Here is a 20,044-nt window from a genome sequence, read left to right as displayed (position 1 = left end):
ACTGGTAGATGAGGGAGAGGTGGGGGATACTTTCCTCCTCAGAGCCTCCGGAAGTAACCAGCTATGCTGACCACTTGATTTCAAACTACTAGCCTTCACAACCGTGAGAAAATAGATTGCTGCTTGAAGTCTTGGAATCTATGGTGCTTTGTTATGTAGTCCTAGGAACAAATGTAGCCTCCTCCCCTCCTTTTAGCTTTGCCAAGAGGTTCTGACTCTTGGGCTTCTTTTGTAATGAGAGGCAATCTTGTAAAACTTCTAAAATCTGCTTGAGACAATTTTTATCATGATCTGCACGGTATGACAAAAGAAATGTTCACATACTGAAGAATGGGGAAGTCAGTCATCCTGGCTCACATGTGAGTTGACCTGAATTTTATGCTAACAGCCTTCCTGTTTGTGGCCTATCAAGTATACATTATACATTGGCTTTAATTATTAAAGAAAAGGGAGCACTGGCCAGAAGTAAACAATGTCTGTGCAAAAATAAAGGTTAAATGCCTCCCTTCCTGAGACACCAATGCTAGTACTCTTCAATGATAAGACTCTCTTCCCAGGTGCCAAAGCCATACTGACTCACTCTGTATATGCTTTTTTTCACCCCCTTAACTGTGAAGGAATGTATCCCTGACTTGTCTGACGTTCTTTGTTCTGACAAGATATAAAACTGTGCTAAAAACCATGCTTCTCCATAGAGGTTCCTCAGAGTTATATGAGAAGTTGTCTTCCGGACTATAGTCCTCAGTTTGGCTCAAATCAAACTGCATCCTATTCATATCATAGATGGCTTATTGATTATTTTTGTCAACACTTATATAATAAAGTGATTTTAAATCAATATATGAGATATGCTATCAAAGCACTTAAAAACAATCTTTAAAAACATCAAGACAAACTTTCCTATTTCACAACTAATGTGCATTGTGTCATTTCTTTGGATTAATTCATAAGAACAAAGATGATTTACTGACTCAAATTTAAATATACATTATTAAAATATTTAAATATAGAGAAGAATTACTTCTGTGATACCTATGGCATCAAGAATAGAAAACAAGACAAAGCAAAAGAAAACCAAGTCCTGCCATTTAAGTCCTTGGATGTTTAGAGTTTTTGCATTTGAATTGTATTAAATGTTTTAGGGTTTTTTTTTCCCCAAGTTATGATGTTTGGCATCTAGATGACAGCAAGAAAGAAATTTCCAGCTGCAACTGTAATCACATCTCTTCAAACAACACATCACAGGGGTGAATAGTCTTTAATAAATAGCAGCTACCTTGGATAGAACAAGAGACAGCTGTTATGGAGGAATTTTGATCATATGAAATGTAACCTAAAGATCCAGTGAACATCTTCTTAAAGTGAATCATTACTATTACATTCCTTGTGAATTTGAATCACCAGTGTCCCCTTATCCTTGCCATTCATGATTCATTAAAGGCACAAAGACAAAATAATTTAGGACCCTACAGTGGAAAAAACCACTATGGTGGCTACAGCAAGTCATTCGTGAGATGAACTGGGTATCTCAGTCATAAGAACAACTGATCATTTTCCTATTCAGCACCTGCTTTGAGATTCTCAAACCATCTTAGAGAGAGGAATGATTAAATGATTTTTTAAAAATTTTCTGATTTTCAATCATGCATTTCAAATTGACTCCAGGACCACCTTTAATAGCATCAACTTCAGGAACACCTCTGCAAACTCCAGGTAAATTCCCTGTCACAGGTTTGTGATGTTCGACCCCCTTGCCTAAGGGTGGGATCTTGTGGCACAGTGAGCATCAGAACCACAGACTGTTGATCTGCCTCTGGGTCAGAGCCAACAGGAATTACCTGTGTTGTCATTTCAGCCTCTCTCCTCACTAGACACAATTCAGAGGGTATTTAGAAAGCAAACAAACCCAATAAAGATGTCAATGTGTATTATCCATGCTTCACTCAGATTTCTAAAGGACCCCAAACTTTGGAATGGGCTCGTTTCCTTTTTGTCCTTTCTTCTACGGCATCTGACAGGTGATCAGAGCACATGTTTTAAGTTGCTAGCCACTCCTCCATTATCCTAAAGCACAGAATGGACTGCCACCTTGTTGGCGAAGCATGGGCAGACATGTTACATAACAGAATCAAAGACTTCAGTCATTTGCATGGCTCAGGCCTCACCCAAGAGTTCTTGTGAAGGGAGGAGTCTCTGTTCATACCTGCTTTAAGACATGCCTACATTTCTAATGGGTGCCCTCATCTAACAAGGCTGTTTTCCCTTCCGTATACAAAGTTTGGATTTGCCGCTCACACCTATGTATTTAGGGGAGAATAGGGGGAAAGATCAAGAGAACAGTGTTAACCAGTGTATCAAGGGAAGGATAAAAGACCCTTCCCAACTGCCGTGTTTGGAGAAGGCAATGGCAACCCACTCCAGTACTCTTGCCTGGAAAATCCCATGGATGGAGGAGCGTGGTAGGCTGCAGTCCATGGGGTCACTAAGAGTCAGACACGACTGAGTGACTTCACTTTCACCTTTCACTTTCATGCATTGGAGAAGGAAATGGCAACCCACTCCGGTGTTCTTGCCTGGAGAATCCCAGGGTCAGGGGAGCCTGGTGGGCTGCCGTCTATGGGGTCGCACAGAGTCAGACACGACTGAAGCGACTTAGCAGCAACTTCTGTGTTGCACATTAGACAGGAAAGTTCAGCACCCTCACTGCTCCTATTAATACCACCCTATTTTGGTGTAAGTCTTTACATCTTAGGAAAGTCACTATTAGCAGTAGTATCGTCTTCTCTATCTGACCATTCCAGACTCGTGAGGTGGGTAATGAAAGGGAGGTGGCCACCAGTCTATAAGCTCAGGGACAGAGATGATGGAGCTTCACGGAGCCCATTTGGTCTCCTGGTGCAGAGCTCCTTCCTTGCCCTGTGCAAAGCGACCAGAAAGGGTAATGCTGTTTTAGAAGCTAGCTAGACCCCAGCCAGAAGATCTGCCAGAACTCTCCTCGAGCCACAGAAAGGGTGTGATGTTCTCAGAGGAGTGGGCTGGGTTAGGCCCAGAAGCCTATTGGTCAGAAAGGAGGTTTTGGAGCCTGGAAAACCTAGGTTCTGTCACTTATAGTTGTGTGACTTGAGAGCAAATTATGTTTTCATTTTTGCCTCAGCTTCCTCATCTGAAATGGGTTGCCTATGATAAGCCAAGTGACATTTAGATGCAAAGCATGAGCCCACAATCCCAATACTTGAAAAATGTTCACAGTGATGACATTCAGGGCTACCTACACACGTCAATTAATGACACGTGTAAGTCCCCACTGGTGAAGGGAAGGCACGAAAAACCTACCCACGTGTTTTCAGTTGTGTCCGACACTTTACAACCCCATGGACTGTAGCCTGCCACGTTCCTCTGACCATGGGATTCTCCAGGCAAGAATACCGAAATGGGTTGCCAAGCCCTCCTCCAGGGGATCTTCCCGACTCCGGGATTGAACCTGCATCTCTTATGTCTCCTGCACTGGCAGGTGGGTTCTTTACCACAGGTGCCACCTGTGAAGTCCAGAAACCCACATGGCGAAGATGAAAATGCTGGGCAACTGGACACCAGTCCCAGGGCCCTGGTCCATGTGATCAGGGAAAGTTGATTCCAGTGTCACCTCAGGAGAGGCTGTCTACTTCCCAAGTAAATCAACTTTCTAACCTGGTGTTCTACAGCATCACGTGCGAGTCACGCCAATCTCCGAACCTGGCCCCAGTGAGAAGGAGGTCTGTTTCCAGTCTGGATGGGAGAGAAGTTTGGGGGAGAATGGATACATGCGTACATGTGGCTGAGTCCTTCTTCTGTCCATGTGAAAGGATCACAACACTGTTAATCAACTAGACTCTGATATAAAATAAAAAGTATAAAATAAAAAACAAAAAGAGGACTGTTTCAACAGAGCAAGAGGGCAGGGGAAGTTTTCAGAAACATCTAACACTGCTGGGCTCCTTGTTCCATCTCTTTCCAACCCGTAAAGAGGCAGGTCCTCTCTGGAAGTTCCACAGGGCACAGATCCTGGCTATCCTCCAATGTCCGGCCCTGGGCTGATTACACTCAAATTGGCACTTGATGATAAAACGTTTTATGAGTGCCCCAGTGGTTTTTACTTGTGTGTCTTGTCAATCATATCAATTACCTCCGAAACATCAATAACCTCAGATATGCGGACGATACCACCCTTATAGCAGGAAGTGAAGAGGAACTAAAGAGCCTCCTGATGAAAGTGAAAGAGGAGAGTGAAAAAGCTGGCTTAAAACTCAACATTCAGAAAACTAAGATCATGGCATCTGGTCCCATCACTTTATGGCAAATAGATGGGGAAACAATGGAAACAATGACAGACTTTATTTTCTTGGCCTCCAAAATCACTGCAGATGGTGACTGTAGCCATGAAATTAAAAGACGCTTGCTCCTTGGAAGAAAAGCTATGATCAACCTAGACAGCATATTAAAAACATTACTTTGCTGACAAAGGTCCATCTAGTCAAAGCTATGGTTTTTCCAGTAGTCATGTATGGATGTGAGAGTTGGACCATGAAGAAGGCTGAGCACTGAAGAACTGATGCTTTGAACTGTGGTGTTGGAGAAGACTCTTGAGAATCCCTTGGACTGCAAGATCAACCCAGTCTACTCTAAAGGAAATCAACCCTGAATATTCATTGGAAGAACTAATGCTGAAGCTCCAATACTTCGGCCACCAGATGTGAAGAGCAGATTCACTGGAAAAGACCCTGATGCTGGGAAAGATTGAAGGCGGGAGGAGAAGGGGACAACAGAGGACAAGATGATTGGAAGGCATCACTGACTCAAAGGATATGAGTTTGAGCAAGCTCTAGGAGACGGTCAAGTACAGGGAAGCCAGGTGTGCTATAGTCCATGGGATTGCCAACAGTCAGACATGACTGAGCGACTGAACAACTTGTCAGTCAGAAAGACTGTGTATACCTTGAAGTGGGTGAATGGCCCTTTTGCAACCTCTTGTCCCTGCCTCCCCAAGCCCTCCTCCAGAATATTCGTAGGCACCCTCTAAGTCAACAGTCACAATGCGTTTAAGAGAATTGAATCTTTTATCCTTTGCATTAAGCAGTAATGAGGCATGGTAGAGAAATGCATTCAGAATATCAACAACAACAAGGCAATAATTTTCAAAACATTGAGAATTTTACAAAAATACATTTAGACATGGCGCTACATTTTCTAAATGTGAATCACTGTTAAGTGAAGAAAGGGTTTAAAAATAGTAATCGCTGCTATAATTTATATACATATTTGCTGTGGTCTACACACTGTGGTGAACACACTGAGAAAGTTACACAACTCATGAACACAATCTTGAAAGAAAAAATTCATATGGTGAAGTACACAGGCTAAAACATGGAAATCACTCCTTCGTATCACCCCAAACACCATTCTTGTAACTTTCAACTTTCATCTTACAGTCATTCTCATCCGTAAGTGTTATGGATTCTAATCCATAAGACTCTGAACTCTTGAGTTTCTAAGTCTTACTTAGGGGGCTTCAACACCTTAGCTAATATTCTATTTTCCTCTAATATCCTTTAAAGATTGCATTTTTGTGTTTATCTCTAGCTCATTTGGAATTTATTTCAAGTGGGACTCTTCTCTAAAAAGTTTTGGCTTTCAATAAAATTCACCAAAGAGATTGCCTTTTATCCTCCAGTTTTAAAATGTCTCCTTTTCATGCACCAAATTCCCTGACATAGATGGGCGTGTTTGGGATTCTCTGCTCTGCTCCACTTCACTGGTCCGTCTGTCAGTGCCTGTACCATTCTGTTTGAATTACCAGGGCTTCAAAGTGTAGCTTGCTGTCTGGTGAGAAAGAACACACCTCTTCTTATTGTTCTTATTTTCCCCAAAATTTCTTACTTTTCTATTCACTTGCTCCCTTTTCAGATAAATTTAAGTTCATCAGTTTAGGTTCCCAAAATCATCATTTTCAGATTTTGAGGGAAACTACATGTATTTACCAATAAGATAGAAGGCTGTATCCTTAAAAGACTGACTGTAGAGCCCATTTACCAGGTACAAGAACTGTGGTTATAAATACATAATCCGAACAACTGTTCTTTCGTTGAAGATATGACGAGTTAAGGTCACCCCCATTAGAAAGCAAATGGCTAATTCACCCAGTCAGCCCTAGCGGTCAGCTCTGAATCTCTAGAGCAAATCTCCATGCTGTAATCAACATCCCACAAGTTTTCAATTGAGGTTATGAAATCCAAGAAGGTTTTATTTAAAAGTTATTTTTACCAAATCATAACTCAAAGGTAGACAGAGGTTACAAATTCAGACATTCCCATCACATAATTACTTCAAATCACCCTCTCTCTTCTCTTTTCTAACCTGAATTTCAGACTGCAGTGTTTATGATACAACTATATATCTCTTGGCATAGATATCTCAGAATTATTACCATAGATATTTAGTGGAACAAGTCCAATTTTAAACTGAAAACAGTACTTTAAAAGATTTTAAAATTCTGGCATCCCTGTTTATGTAATAATTACAATTCAATAAAAAAGCTATAATATTAAAACAGTGACAGATTTCCTTTAGAGATGCCTGACCAGATTTTTTTCCTTAAAAAGAAAAAACAATAAACAGAAGGGTTTAAACTTGTTTTAAAGTGTAATAAGAGATAGAAACAAGATCTGTATTCAAAATAGACAAGAATCTAGTGCTGATGCTTGCGGGCAAAGAAAAAGAAAACATACATACTCTGTCTAAATACTCTTCATATTTTTTCCACATTTCAGGAAATACTATAAAGATAACAATCTAGCAGGACTGAAGTGTAGAGATCACACATGACAGTTAACAGTTTCTCCAACTGATAGACTGTGTTTGGCTGAGAAGAGAGAAGAAACACAAAACCTCTTTTTCATGAGAAGTTGCAGAGACCTCCATCTGATGTAACAGCACATTCAAAGAATGAGTAGGTAAATCAACCACAGCTCATCTGTATAATGGAATACTACTTAGCAAGGAAAAAGAAGGGACTACAGATACGTGTAACAACATGGATGAATCTCAAAGGTATTATGCCAACTGAAAGAAGCAAGACTTAAGTACCACGTACTATATGATTCCATTTATATGAAATTCTGGAAAAGACACAACAGAATGTATCAGTGGTTTCCAAAAGCTGGGGGTAAGGAGAGGCTTCTACTACAAAGGGGTGCTTTTTAGCATGATGGAGTGGTTCTCCATCTTAAGTATGGTGGTAATTCATATGACCTGTTTTTGTTGGAATTTATAGACTTGAACAACTAGAAATATCTTCCTTTAGTTCCTTTCTTGTTAGCATTATGTCTCAATTTTATTCTTTTAAATAGAGTCCATTTAATCCATCCTTTTGAGATTGGGGAAATTTTCTTATGCTAAAGAGTACAGGCAAATTATACTTCAGTAAACTTATCATTATCAAGAGTATTTTTGCAAACCAAACCCTGTTTTCCCACATCATCTTCCATCTATCAAAGCACATCAGCTATTTATTTGCTTATAAACAAAGGACTGACTTAATGGAAAGAAAGTGTACAAAACTCAATCTTCCTTACTGGTTTATGCTCTTCATTTTTCCAATCATCTGGACATTCTCTATAGTGAATCAAATTAACCATATTAAATGCTGGACCTAGGCTCTTGTATTGCAATCTGATCCCATGAGACATTTGAAACAAGTCTCACATAGTTTCAGCCCAAACCAACGTGTTTTCAGAAACAGTCAACTGAATTTCATGACACAACCAGCTAAAGGGCACTGCAGTAGCTGACTGCATTAAGAGTAGTATACCACCCACATCAAAGGGAGGGATAATCCTGTTCTGGATAAGACTGCAGGCAGAGAGATTGATTCAGCTCAGCCATAAAAAATTTTAAGTGGCAATTCTGTCATATGATAAGCAGCTAAAGAGACTAAGGGTATTACCCTGGAGAAGATGATAAGGGTGGGGGGCAGTGGTTAGGAGGGAAATAATGGCTTTACACACAAATACATAATGGTCATACAAAGACAGGGGTAGACCTTTCCAGGGTGGCCCACATTATGGGATAAGTACTAATGAAAAGAAGATAAGGAGTGGAAGATACTTGACTTTATGAGACAAAGACTTTTCAAACACTGCGGGCTAACCCTTGATGCAGTGGTGCTTTCTGAAGGAGGAAGGTCACTAAGGATGTGGCAGGTGAGGTTTTAGGCTTGGTGGGAGGCTGGGTGAAAGGGTTTACACAAACAGAAGTGACCAACAATAAGTCCGTCACACTGAACTTGGTGGTCAACAAGCTATGTCACATCCAAGAGAGGATGGGGCATCTGGGAAAGATATCAAAGGAGAGCAAAGGCAGGAAAAGGGAAGATGTGGACATGTGAAAAGATGGTGGAAAAGAGGAGACCAACTGAAATGCATTTTGCCTGGTGGTGGGGAAGACGAACCTTTGCCTGGCTATCCAGCATCCAATTATCCTTTGGATTCGGGACAATTTCCTATTACATGGGAGGTGGTGGAGAAGGGACATTTACTCTCCGTCTTCATTCCCAGACACCAGGCCACCAGTCTTCGTACTGGAGGCTCTTGCCTGACTCTGGAACAGATGAGATGGTTGGATGGCATCACCAACTCGATGGGCATGAGTCTGAGCAAGCTCCGGGAGTTGGTGATGGACAGGGAAGTCTGGTGTGCTGTAGTCCATGGGCTCGCAAAGAGTCAGACACGACCGAGCGACTGAACTGACTAATTGACTGATGAAGACACAGGGATAAAGGCTAGTCACAGGAGTCTAGTAATGGTGGTGGTGGCAGTGTGATGCCCTAAACATACTATTCCTGTGCCATGACCTTGGATCTGTCTGTTCTTGCTTCTCCTTTTGAGCCCAGACCTTAATTAACACTTCCCTTGGTTCCTGTGTTACCCACTATTTTCTCACTAAATTTCACTTCCATTTAAGTGAGACATAATTGGTTTCTATTGCTTACAACTTCAAAACCCTAACCAATAGGATCACACGGACTGGGTCGGGAAGGGGGGTTTTAAGAGCTCGTTTACATTATCTTTATGCCATACATGAGGTTGAAACTCTTAACAAACCACACAGCTCCAAATATTGCTTGCATTTGGAGAACTTAAAAAAAAAGAAAAAAATCAGGTTCCCTAACTCTACCTTGACCCTCTACCCCTAACTGCTTCCAGGATTCTGAAATACTAAATCAGGGCCAAGGGGTAGGAAGGAAGAGGATGAGGGGATGGTAGAAGGTAGGAGCACATTTTTCCCCCCTCAGGTTTTCTGGGCAGTTCTAATGCAGACTCTTAGCAAGCTGGCATTTGGGTTTCTAAGCAAATGAGAATGACTTGAACCATTTAACACAATTTGTCTGTATTACTAAAGACTTCTAAAATCCTCTTTTTAGACCAGATCTGAGCAGCTTATATGTATGTACAGGCTGAATCTCACCTGTGGCTCTCTTCGTTCTCATACAGCTCCCATACTCCAGTATTCTGGCCTGGAGGATTCCATGGACTGTATGGTCCATGGGGTCGCAAAGAGTGGGACACGACTGACTGACTTGCACTTTCACTTTCCTCACACAAACCCTCCTGTGCATCTATAGTGTATGCATGCCTCAGGGAATGCATTTCTCATTCTCCCTGCCTACAGAGATCCTATTTATGCACCAAGGTCCTCTCCCATGAGCTCCTTCCCAGACACCCCAACCTAGGACTTTTCCATAGAATCTTACTATCTCAGAGCTACAAGGGTCCCCTGGGGAGCACAGGCCAGCTATGTCATGCCATTCCAGCAATGCTCTTTTCCTCCGAAGTTGTTTCTTACACTTTACTTCAATTTTCATTGTGCTTCCACCCTGTCCACAGTCCATAAGTTTCCTTTACGCAACTCCGATAGAGACATATTCGGTGCTTAATATCATTAAGGTTGACTACCACAGACTGATTCCCTCATTCTCAAGCAGTGCTTGCTATTTCTTAGGGAGAAAAATGAAGCTTTATCCATTTTAGGCTTATCTCTCTGTTGGAACAGTTGCAGAAACTTTTCACAGATATTAGAATCTGTCTGGTTCTTCATCTAGTCTGGAACGCAAGGTTGAAAACTCTGCCATTCTCAAGATGAAAAATCTTGAAGCATTTTCACCACTCAAGAGCAGCAGGAGAGGCATGAAAGACAGTCCCTGCCTTCAAGCAGATGGGAAAACATCCTGTGACATGCACCCACTCGCTCACCCAAACGGTTCCTGGCTTGAAGCACAGCTGGAAAGTGGCCATTAAAGGGCAGAGGGTGTGAAATGATTCACTAATGGGCCATTAGAGCAGCTTTAATCAGGAAATTCAGAAGTGATGTATTTCTGTGAGAGTCTTGATTGTCCTCCCCTCTCCTTCAAGCAAGCCTTCCACTGGGGTATAATATAATCAAGTATTTCTTCCATCTATAGTGATTCTATTTGGGCCACTCAGCAGAAACAAAGTCTTTGGGGGTAGTATAATATTATTGTAATGATGAGACCATGTTATGATTACATAATGCTTCGTTCTTCCCCAAAGCCCTTCAAATACATCGCTTTGTTTGACTTCACAATAGCTTTGTAAGGGAGGCAGTTAGAATGATATGATACTCATTTTATAGATGGGGAAGTTGAGGCATTGAAGGATGAAGTGTTCCAACAAAGATCTGGGGCTCCTGGCATTTCAGGGGCCTCAATCTGTCACATTTTAGTGCTGGGACTGGGGGACAAGGTTTGGGTTCAATGTGGTCCTCACCCTAAGTATATGGGCGTTTGCTTATTGTTGTTCTACTCTGACAAGCCCAGAAACAAGGCCCCCAAGGCTGAGAAGAATGGGTCTTATCAGGGAGCACGGAGCTTGTACCAGGCATGGTCTTCAGACATTAAGCTAGATGACACTCCTGATGCAGTCAGCCAGTTCATCCACAAAGCCTGTTTCCTCTCCTTGAAAATGAGGGCTCCGAGTCTGAGATAATGGGTCAACAGCAGTGGTTTCCAAATTTGGCTGACTGTAAGAATAAGCCTTTTATCTGAAGAAGAGAGGGAAAAAAAAGAGACCGTTTTATAAGATGACAAATGTTCATTACGTGGATGATTTGCGCAAAAAAGAAAAGTATAAACAAGAAGGGAAAAAGCTCTTCAATCACCATGACCCATTGGTGACAGGACGACAATGACACAAAAACATCCTGAAACAGGTGGCCGCCCATCTGAGGGATTTCTCTGTTCCTACCGGATGTTTTACAAGGATAACTCTATAGACACTCACCCAGAACTGGGGGTTGGGGCCTGGCAATCTGTATTTTATGAAAATACCTCTTGGTTTGGGAATCGGGGGCATCCATGCTCTCTGTCCCCGAGAGTACAATTAGCGAGAAAGAGTTAAAAGAAAACAAAAAGTAAAAGAGTAGTAATAGGACGCGTCCCACTGTGATGGCCACGCACCTGCAGAAGCCCTACCTGCTCCCTCCATGCACACCTCCCTCAGAGAAGATCTGCACATGGGCGGGTGGGAAGCCAAGGACACCCAGGAAACATCTGGATCTGGTCCAGGAGGGCAGAGGAGACCAGGGTTTGATCCTGGGTTGGGAAGATTCCCTGGAGGAGGGCATGGCAAACCACTCTTAACATTCTTGCCTGGAGAATTCCCATGGACACAGGAGCCTGGTGGGATACAGTCCATGGAGTTGCAAAGAGTCAGACACGACTGAGCAACTAAGCACAACACAGCAGCTGCCCTGCGAAGCCACCACCCGGATGCAACATGTAAGTGGTTTGAGGGAGGCCGGTAGCACATCTTCAGGAGGCGACAGGTCAGAACAGGTCTGGGGTGGGGGTGGGGTTCTGGGGTTAAAGACAGCCACTCAGGCCACGAAGGCTCAATGACACTTCCCGCTCAAACTCTCCACAAAGGACCTTTCTCCAATTCGCGAATGTCTTATGAGCATCTTACAAAGATATACAACTTGCATCATCTAATTACACACTTAATAAATCACCCTTGGGGAGAGAAGAAAGCCCTACAGTGTTCCTTCGAACACAGCACACAGCCACCATGCACGCAAGGGGATGGATGGTAATCTGCCCCCTGCCCTCTCCACGACGAGCAGGGCCCAGGCCACAGGCTGCAGGCAGGCATCACCTGGTGCACGTGGGACCTAGGAGACCCACAGATGACCCCTCACAGGGCCACAGCTTCAGCAGCGCCCCGCTTCCCAGAGACACAGATCTCCCCTATACCCCTCCCCTGAGAGGTCTCCCCTTCACTTCACAGCCTGGCAGCTACTCTGGGCTCCCAGAAGACCCAACATAGGACACTTGGAAGCTGAAGTTTGTCCTTTGAGATTCTCCCCCTTTTCCTCTCCTGGGGCATCTCCTCCCACAACCAAGTGTTCCAATAGTTAAGCTACTGCCTGTGACTAAGATGGAGTGAAATAATTAAAGGTGAGTTTGGAAAATGCAGGCTTTTCTTTGGATTACTGTGGGCCTCTGCCTTGCTACCAGGTGGCACAGTGGTAAAGAATCCCCCTGCCAATGCAGGAGATGCAACAGATGCAGATTTGATCCCTGGGTCGGGAAGATCCCCTGGAGTAGGAGACGGCAACCCACTCCAGTATTCATGCCTGGAAAATTCCACGGACAGAGGAGCCTGGCAGGCTACCGTCTATTGGGTTGCAGAGTCAGACATGACTGAGCATGCATGCGTGCGCGCGCGCGCACACACACACACACACACACACACACACTCTGAATTTGAGAAATGCAGACATCTCAGGCCCCAACCCAGACTACTGCATGTGTGCATGTATGTTCAGTTGCTTCATTCGTGTCTGACTCTTTCCAACACTATGAACTGTAGCCCACCAGGCACCTTTGTCCATGGGATTCTCCAGGCAAGCATACTGGAGTGGGTTGCCATCCCTTCTCCAGGGGATCTTTGAGACCCAGGGATCAAACCCGCATCTCCTGGATTTCAGGACCTACTGCATAAAAATCTGCATTTTATCAAGATCCCAGGTGATTTATAGGTTAGAACATACCCTACAGTCCTGGGTTAATATTTTTTTCCTGGTAAATGAAGATCTAAATGAAGATCAAATGGTTACTTTAAGACAGCTTTTTTCCTTTTCTTTCTTCCTTTCTTTTTAAAAAATATTTATTGAACCATGGGCCTCTGCCTGGTGAAGTCTCAAAATGATATTTTTAAATACATAAAATACCTAGGATTACAAAGAAAACCAATTATGTTGAAATACAATAGCCTAAATATTTTAAAATGTATACTATCAAAACCATGTGCTCTTTTATTAAGAGGTTAGGGATATCTATTAACAAATTAATTAGCCGATTTTTAAAGTAGTAGTGAGTGTTTGATATCAAAAGATACCCACCCACAAATAATGTGTACCATTTCTACCGGTGGCAAAGACATGAGGACTGCAAATACTACTGTGCTTTGTTGTCTGCATCCTTTATTGAAGGAAAACACTACATCTGAACTAGAGTTTAATGACAACAAACATTTAACTTTCTTCCCTTCCAGGCTTACTGTCCCCTTCTCCCCCTGAAATGTATTCATAGAATCTAGGTTACTGAGGAAAGGACCTTACACAGAAGCAGTAGAGATGTGCCCTGTGTCTGTGTTTCTGTTTGTCTGATCTTAGCTGGAGCACACGCAGGTCAATCACTTCCTTCTCTCTTAGCTACTGCATTTGCCCTTCTGGCTTCTGTGAGCTGGCTTCCCCACAAGTTCCCACCGCAGAGTGAAACACTTCAATGTGTAATAAGTACTTCTGATCAAATCCCTTAAGTTGGGATCTAAATATTTCTGAAAGAGACATGCCGGGCTCCACTGTGAATACCATTACACAGAGTCACTAAAATAATCCCATTTTGTAGGAAGCTGCCTTCTTCATCTGCATAGATACTTCCATACAAATGTGGATTTAATATAGGTTACAGACACTGAGTTCTGAAACATCTCCCCTGCTCTGCCAGGGAGCCCGGGGCAGCTCCCCGTCTTCTGGATCATAAGCACCTTTTCAGGGGAGTTTTCCTGCCAAGAATAAGCAACACTTCCCACAGCCATGTCAACTGTGGTTCTCAAAATAAGATCCATTTTCAGAAAAAGCCAACATTGATTTGTCTCTGAATTTCGAAATTGTGCATCTAAGTCGGCCACACTGCTCCATGGGCTATGTTCCCCTCACGCTAACCAAAATGCCATGAAAGCAAAACGGGACCTCATGCAGCAGCCTTGGGGAGATCATTTGACACTTGGTTTGAACTCTCACAGAAAAGCTGCCACTACACAACGAGGCATTTCTCTAACAAAAATAGCTCGTGTGAATGTGTCTGCACCACAATGCTTACAAAAGAGAAGACAGACCTACACATTTGAGACACAGTCTTACATTAAGATTTATGCTCAGAAACAGCTGTGTTTCCAGGTTCATGTGATCACCATGAATTAACTTTTAACTCTGACTTGCAACCCTTCACACACACACAAGTCACTCATACTTAGCCTTTCTTTAATAGGTTTGCTCAGGGCTTCCCTGGTGGTAAAGAATCTGCCTGCCAAGCAGGAGACGTGAGTTTGATCCCCAGGTCAGGAAGATCTCCTGGAAAAGGAAATGGCAACCTACTCCAGTATTCTTGCCTGGGAAATCCCATGGACAGAGGAGCCTGGCGAGCTAGGCTCCACGGGGTCACAAAGAGTTGGGCACGACCGAGTGACTAAACAACAGCAGGTTTGCTCATCTGAAAAAAGATGACTAAACCTTGCATTTTGAATGTCCCAGTACGAGTTAGCTGCATCGTCCTTACCTAGTTTCCCACCCACCCTGATTCAGGAGCTCATATTCAAGAGTAAGTAACGGAAGACAAGGAAACAGTCCAGACGCAGAGGAAACCTCACAGATTAGAGAATCGATCTGTGGGTAGGAGGAGTCTATCACAGTAAATCATATCAAGATAAAACTGATTTTAAAAAATCAGTACACACACAAAAAAAATCAGTACTGTATTATTCACTGTCATGTAGCTTAGAAAGGTTCGACATCTCAGCTTTGAGACTGCTTAGGTTTGGGAGTAACCTGGAGGCTGCTGCTGGAATAGATGAATTCATAGTTAAAAAAGATTAAAACCGATAATAGATCCTCTCTCCATTCTGAAATCCCAGTGACAACAAACGTAATTAATTAAGCCACAGAAATGACTCATGTTTCTCCCAGTGAGAGTTTGAAATGACTCCACTCACTTTTAAGATGAGGTGGTTAAATTGTTGTTACCATAAGAAACTCACTAAGAATGTCTAATTAGCCATAGACATAGAACACATAATGCCTCAGCATTTTGCAAACGGCAAGATTTCTACCACACAAAATTTGGTCGGGCCACCAGGACCCCAGCAAAACCCTCACACCCTGAGACACCCCCAAGTCTGTTTCTCAGCTTCGGGCTTCCATTCTCTTTTAACACTCTTTGACTCACTTGAGGGAGAAACTGAAGTCAAGCAAGTTCGAGCCTGTAAAGAGGATTGTGCAAAAGACTCAGCTTTACAAACCCAAACTGCATCCTTCATTTCTGCCACCTTCTTCCCTGCAGTGCTCAGAAGTAATTTTCTGTTTCCCCCTCCAGGTCTTTATTGCTCCCCTGCCAAAACTGTCTTGCATCTGCTACAATAAAATACCTGTGATGCTTTTCAAAGCCAGCAGCTTCCTGCCAACAGTCAACCCTCTACCCCACAGGCAGCCGTCTGAGAACTTCAGTCAAAGTGTTGCCAGCTGAAGGTGACGGAATTTGGCAAGTCCAAGGTGGGATTCCTTGGAAGACAGAGCTTCCTCCTGCTGATACAACTGGCCTGCAGGAGAAAATAGGATTCTTTTGCCAAAGGGGCAGAAACGGGAGCAGAAGGCAAAAGGAAAAGGTTGTTGTGCCATCCAGAGCACCATGATAAATCCCGAGATTCATGACATTTATAAGGTCAAGTATGGAGCCCGTGGGAGAAGGCAATGGCACCCCACTCCAGTACTCTTGCCTGGAAAATCCCATGGATGGAGGAGCCTGGTAGGCTGCAGTCCATGGGGTCGCTAAGAGTCGGACACGACTGAGCGACTTCACTTTCACTTTTCACTTTCATGCACTGGAAAAGGAAATGGCAACCCATTCCAGTGTTCTTGCCTGGAGAATCCTAGGGACGGGGGAGCCTGGTGGGCTGCTGTCTATGGGGTCTCACAGAGTCGAACATGACTGAAGCGACTTAGCAGCAGCAGCATGAAGCCCGTGAATTCCTTCCTTTTTCCCCCTGGCATGGGTGCTTCCATTCATGTTCTGCTTTGGGTAGGATTCTAAATTGTTCCTTGCAGGACTACTACACACACACACACACGCACACACACGCACACACACATATATATATATTTTTTTTTGTAGGGGGAGGGAAGACAGCTGGTAAGAATGTTTAATTTTTTGTTAAAAGGGGAAGGCTTGACATAATAAATTGTATAAAACAGGAGGCCATCTATCTACCATTCAGGGGGTAACCTGCACTTGCTGGACTGAGAAGTCTCACTGAAACAGGTGTGTGGGGGCTGGTTTTCACCAAACTTATTCCCAAGGGCCACTCTCGCCTTTCCTTAGACTTGCCCTATTCTGTCAATTTCTAACATGGTTTCCGTCTTTAAATTTGGGAAGAAAAACAGTGTGGAAGCTAGAAAGGCAAAGAAGACGGTCCAAGAGTGTCTTGTATTAAGACTGCGTGATAGGTCCCAAACCTCAAAACTACCAAAAATCTAAACAAGTGTGTGAGCTCTTTTACCAAAGGTGTTACTTAGGATCCTTCTAAGTGCAGAGTTCTTCTGGTGCATGTAAAACAGAGCTGTACTGCTTCTTCTGGAGAAGGAAATGGCAACTCACTCCAGTATTCTTGCCTGTAAAATCCCATGGACCGAAGAGCCAGTGGGCTACAGTCCATGGAGTCCCAAGAGTCAGACACAACTAAGCAACTAAACCACCACCACTGCTTCTGCAGAAAGAGATTTAAAAAATGGGGAGAATCTAGCATCCAGGGTCACTGATCGGGCCTGACTCACTGCACAGGGACCTCATATCTGGACTGAGACTGAGCCCAGGCCCTGCCCCACTTGAGGCCATCTGTAGAGCCGTGGTGTGGCTGCACACCCACGCACACCTGGATGGAACAAATCGAGGGCCCTGGGTCAGACATGCCCACAGGGAGAGGCACACTCAGCCCGCTCCTTTACTGAACAGGGCACACGCCATGGCAGTGGAGGCACAGCACTGCCACGTTGTTCACCCGCCATGAAGAAAACGCAGAGACGCTGTCGGGACCTTCAGGGTGAAGATATTTTATGCTACACTTCCTAGACATCACTGCAGGGAATGTGCAGAAATCAGGTTTGGAACTGAGAGGGTGTCTTGCCTACAGAAGTTCTTAAGGAGTTCTTAACGTGTTGTTTAGTCACTAAGTTGTGTCTGGTTTTTTGTGACTCCACGGACCGTAGCCCTCCAGGCTCCTCTGTCCATGGGATTTCTCAGGCAAGAATACTGGAGTGGGTTGCCCTTTCCTACTCCAGGGGCTCTTTCCAATCTAGGGACCGATTCTGGAACTCTTGCACTGGAGGTAGATTCTTTACCACTGAGCCACCAGGGAAGCCCTCTTAACCTGTATGTGAACACAAAGCCACACAAAGCGATCCCTGACAGCCACTGAGATGTGAAATTGAAACCCTTCCACTGACATGATCATTAGTTCTCTAACTCAGAATCATAACTTCTATTTGCTCAGCTGTTCCTCCCCTTTAGGTCTACACACTTTTGCACACATATGTACACATCTAGCTTGGTCTTTTATTCCATTCACCATCAGGAAAAAGCTTATGAGCAGAGGTCAGATTCTGGCTCTGTCCAGAGAGCCAAAGGGAGCAGTGAATGGGTCAAGGTTGAGCCAAAGCACTTTGTCTTCCCAACACGCTATAAAAGAGGGGGCTAACTAAGGGCTGCTCATAGCTTGTGCTACACTTCAGCTTCTGATCAGACTTGGTCTGTTTCCTGAGGGGCCAACTTGCTGCTGGGCTCAGAAGTGAAAAGGTCCCTCTCACTGCCTCTAGTCTCTGAGCTGCATACCACTGACTCATGCAGACGCCTTCTGAGAAACCAAAGCTGACCCTTCACCTAGAGCCTGCTTCACTGACTCTGGCCACACAGACCACACCATCAAGGGCCAATGTGATCAATTCCCTCATGTGTTGTGATTCCTGATTAACTGCCCTTCGCTTGGGGAGCCCAGGCCTCCGTTTGGTTGGCTTCCAGTTGAGTTTCAGCAGTTACGCAAATCAGATTTCTGACCGTGTCTGAAATTCTGGTGCATACAGGAATAGCAGGTTGCTTAATCTCTAAATTCAGAGCCAACCCCCTTTCTAAATACAGACAAGGTACAACCTGGCTCCCGTGATAGGTTAAAGGACCCACCCTCGCCCGCTCTGACAACCTGACTTATCAAGTGTGTTGCCGCCATCTTGGTTTCTAGGTTCCAACTCCCATGGGGCACCATATGTACACATTTTCATCCTTCTTCACTTGTTTTCATTCTGTCAAACTCGGCCCTACCCCACTTCTTCTCTACTGGCAGCATCCAATTTCCAAATACAGGAGGCTAGACGACTGCAATGTCTTGGAGGAAAAAAAAAATTATACCAGCCTTTGTGTTTTTCTTCTTAAACTACAATCTACTTGTGAAAAACTTTCCTTTGTTTCTGCAATCCACAGTAAGCTACTTACAAAAGTCAAATACACATCCAGGCCTGCAGTTTTGACACAAGTTAAAACATGAGCAAGGTCACTAGATTTTCCTCTTATTAGAAATGACATTAATAATGAAATCCCATGCTGGGTCAATGAGAATCGCATGTTCCAGGGTCAGCTTAGCTGGCCGAAAGTAAGCGTTCTTATAGCCAATAAGGAAACACTTCTAAATATGAGAATACATGATATTCACTTATTTATTTTACAGAAAACATCTTTTTCTTCCCCCCAAAGTGACAACACCAAAGAACTCAGATTGTATCTGTCTGGCCCAGCAATCAAGTCTGCAAAAAGGGGGAAAGGAAATGAATCATTTTTGAGTGAGATAGCAGAGTTCTGGTTCCCCCCTCAGGTTCTTTCAGTGGCATGTCTGCCCACGTGGTGGGTCTCATGGGTACCTACACCAGCGGGTTCCCCAATGAGGGGAGAGGGTGAAAATCCAACTATAAACACAGTTTGCCTGACATTTCTTTCCTAATGTTTGGATCCTGCAGAAAATCTTCAACTTCCTGGCTCCTGAATCTCCCCTTTTGGAGGCAGTCATACCATCTAACAGAGACTGAGACAGTAAAATCAGTTTCCAAAATGAACAGCTCATCTGAACTGCCAAAGATGTTATAAGCTGATCAACCCACTGGTCACACTGATCCTGAGTGATGTCAGTTGAGGATGGCAAACATCTCCCTCATGGGAAAAGACCCTGATGCTGGGAAAGATTGAAGGCAGGAGGAGAAGGGGACAACAGAGGATGAAATGGATGGATGGCAGCACAGACTCAGTGGACATGAGTTTGAGCACGCTGTGGGAGATGGTGAAGGACAGGGAAGCCTGGTGTGCTGCAGTCCACGGGGTTGCAAAGAGCCAGTTGACTCAGCAACTGAACAACAAGAGTCAACAGTCCATATTTTAGGCTTTGAAGGCCACATCTGTCTCAGTTCTGTATTTTTTATCTCTTGTATTTTAACCTCATCCTGTATTTTTTATCTTCTCTTTCCTTGAAAATGGAAACCATATTCTTAGCTCTGGAGCCATGCAAAAACAGGCTGGGGAAAGCTGGATTTGGCTCACAGGCCACAGTGTACTGCTCTGACTGCTTCCAGAATGGACCCTGGGAAGGAGTCTGCCTGCCTGATTTGCCTTAATTTCCTGCAAACA

The 20,044-nt window shown here is 43.8% G+C and overlaps 1 protein-coding gene across 17 annotated transcripts in view; it reads right to left on the bottom strand.

Annotated features, from left to right (window-relative positions):
- PDZD2 (PDZ domain containing 2) overlaps nt 1–20,044 on the bottom strand; it is a 404,529-nt gene that overhangs the window by 123,537 nt on the left and 260,948 nt on the right. For 2 of the 17 annotated variants that reach the window (XM_086361290.1, XM_086361291.1), the window contains exon 2: nt 10,926–11,091. The exons of the other annotated variants lie outside the window; for them this stretch is intronic. In XM_086361290.1, the coding sequence (XP_086217416.1) occupies nt 10,926–10,984 (59 nt within the window). In that variant the 5' untranslated portion in view covers nt 10,985–11,091. The remainder of the gene's footprint in view (nt 1–10,925; nt 11,092–20,044) is intronic. 17 annotated transcript variants of the gene reach the window in all.

This window comes from Bos grunniens, chromosome 20 (assembly GCF_055505025.1).
Source record: "Bos grunniens cultivar Pamir isolate PY7600 chromosome 20, Bosgru_T2T1.0, whole genome shotgun sequence".
In the NCBI taxonomy this organism is placed as follows: Eukaryota; Metazoa; Chordata; class Mammalia; order Artiodactyla; family Bovidae; genus Bos; species Bos grunniens.
The sequence above is the reverse complement of the archived record's forward strand: the minus strand, read 5'-3'. Positions and strand labels throughout refer to the sequence as shown.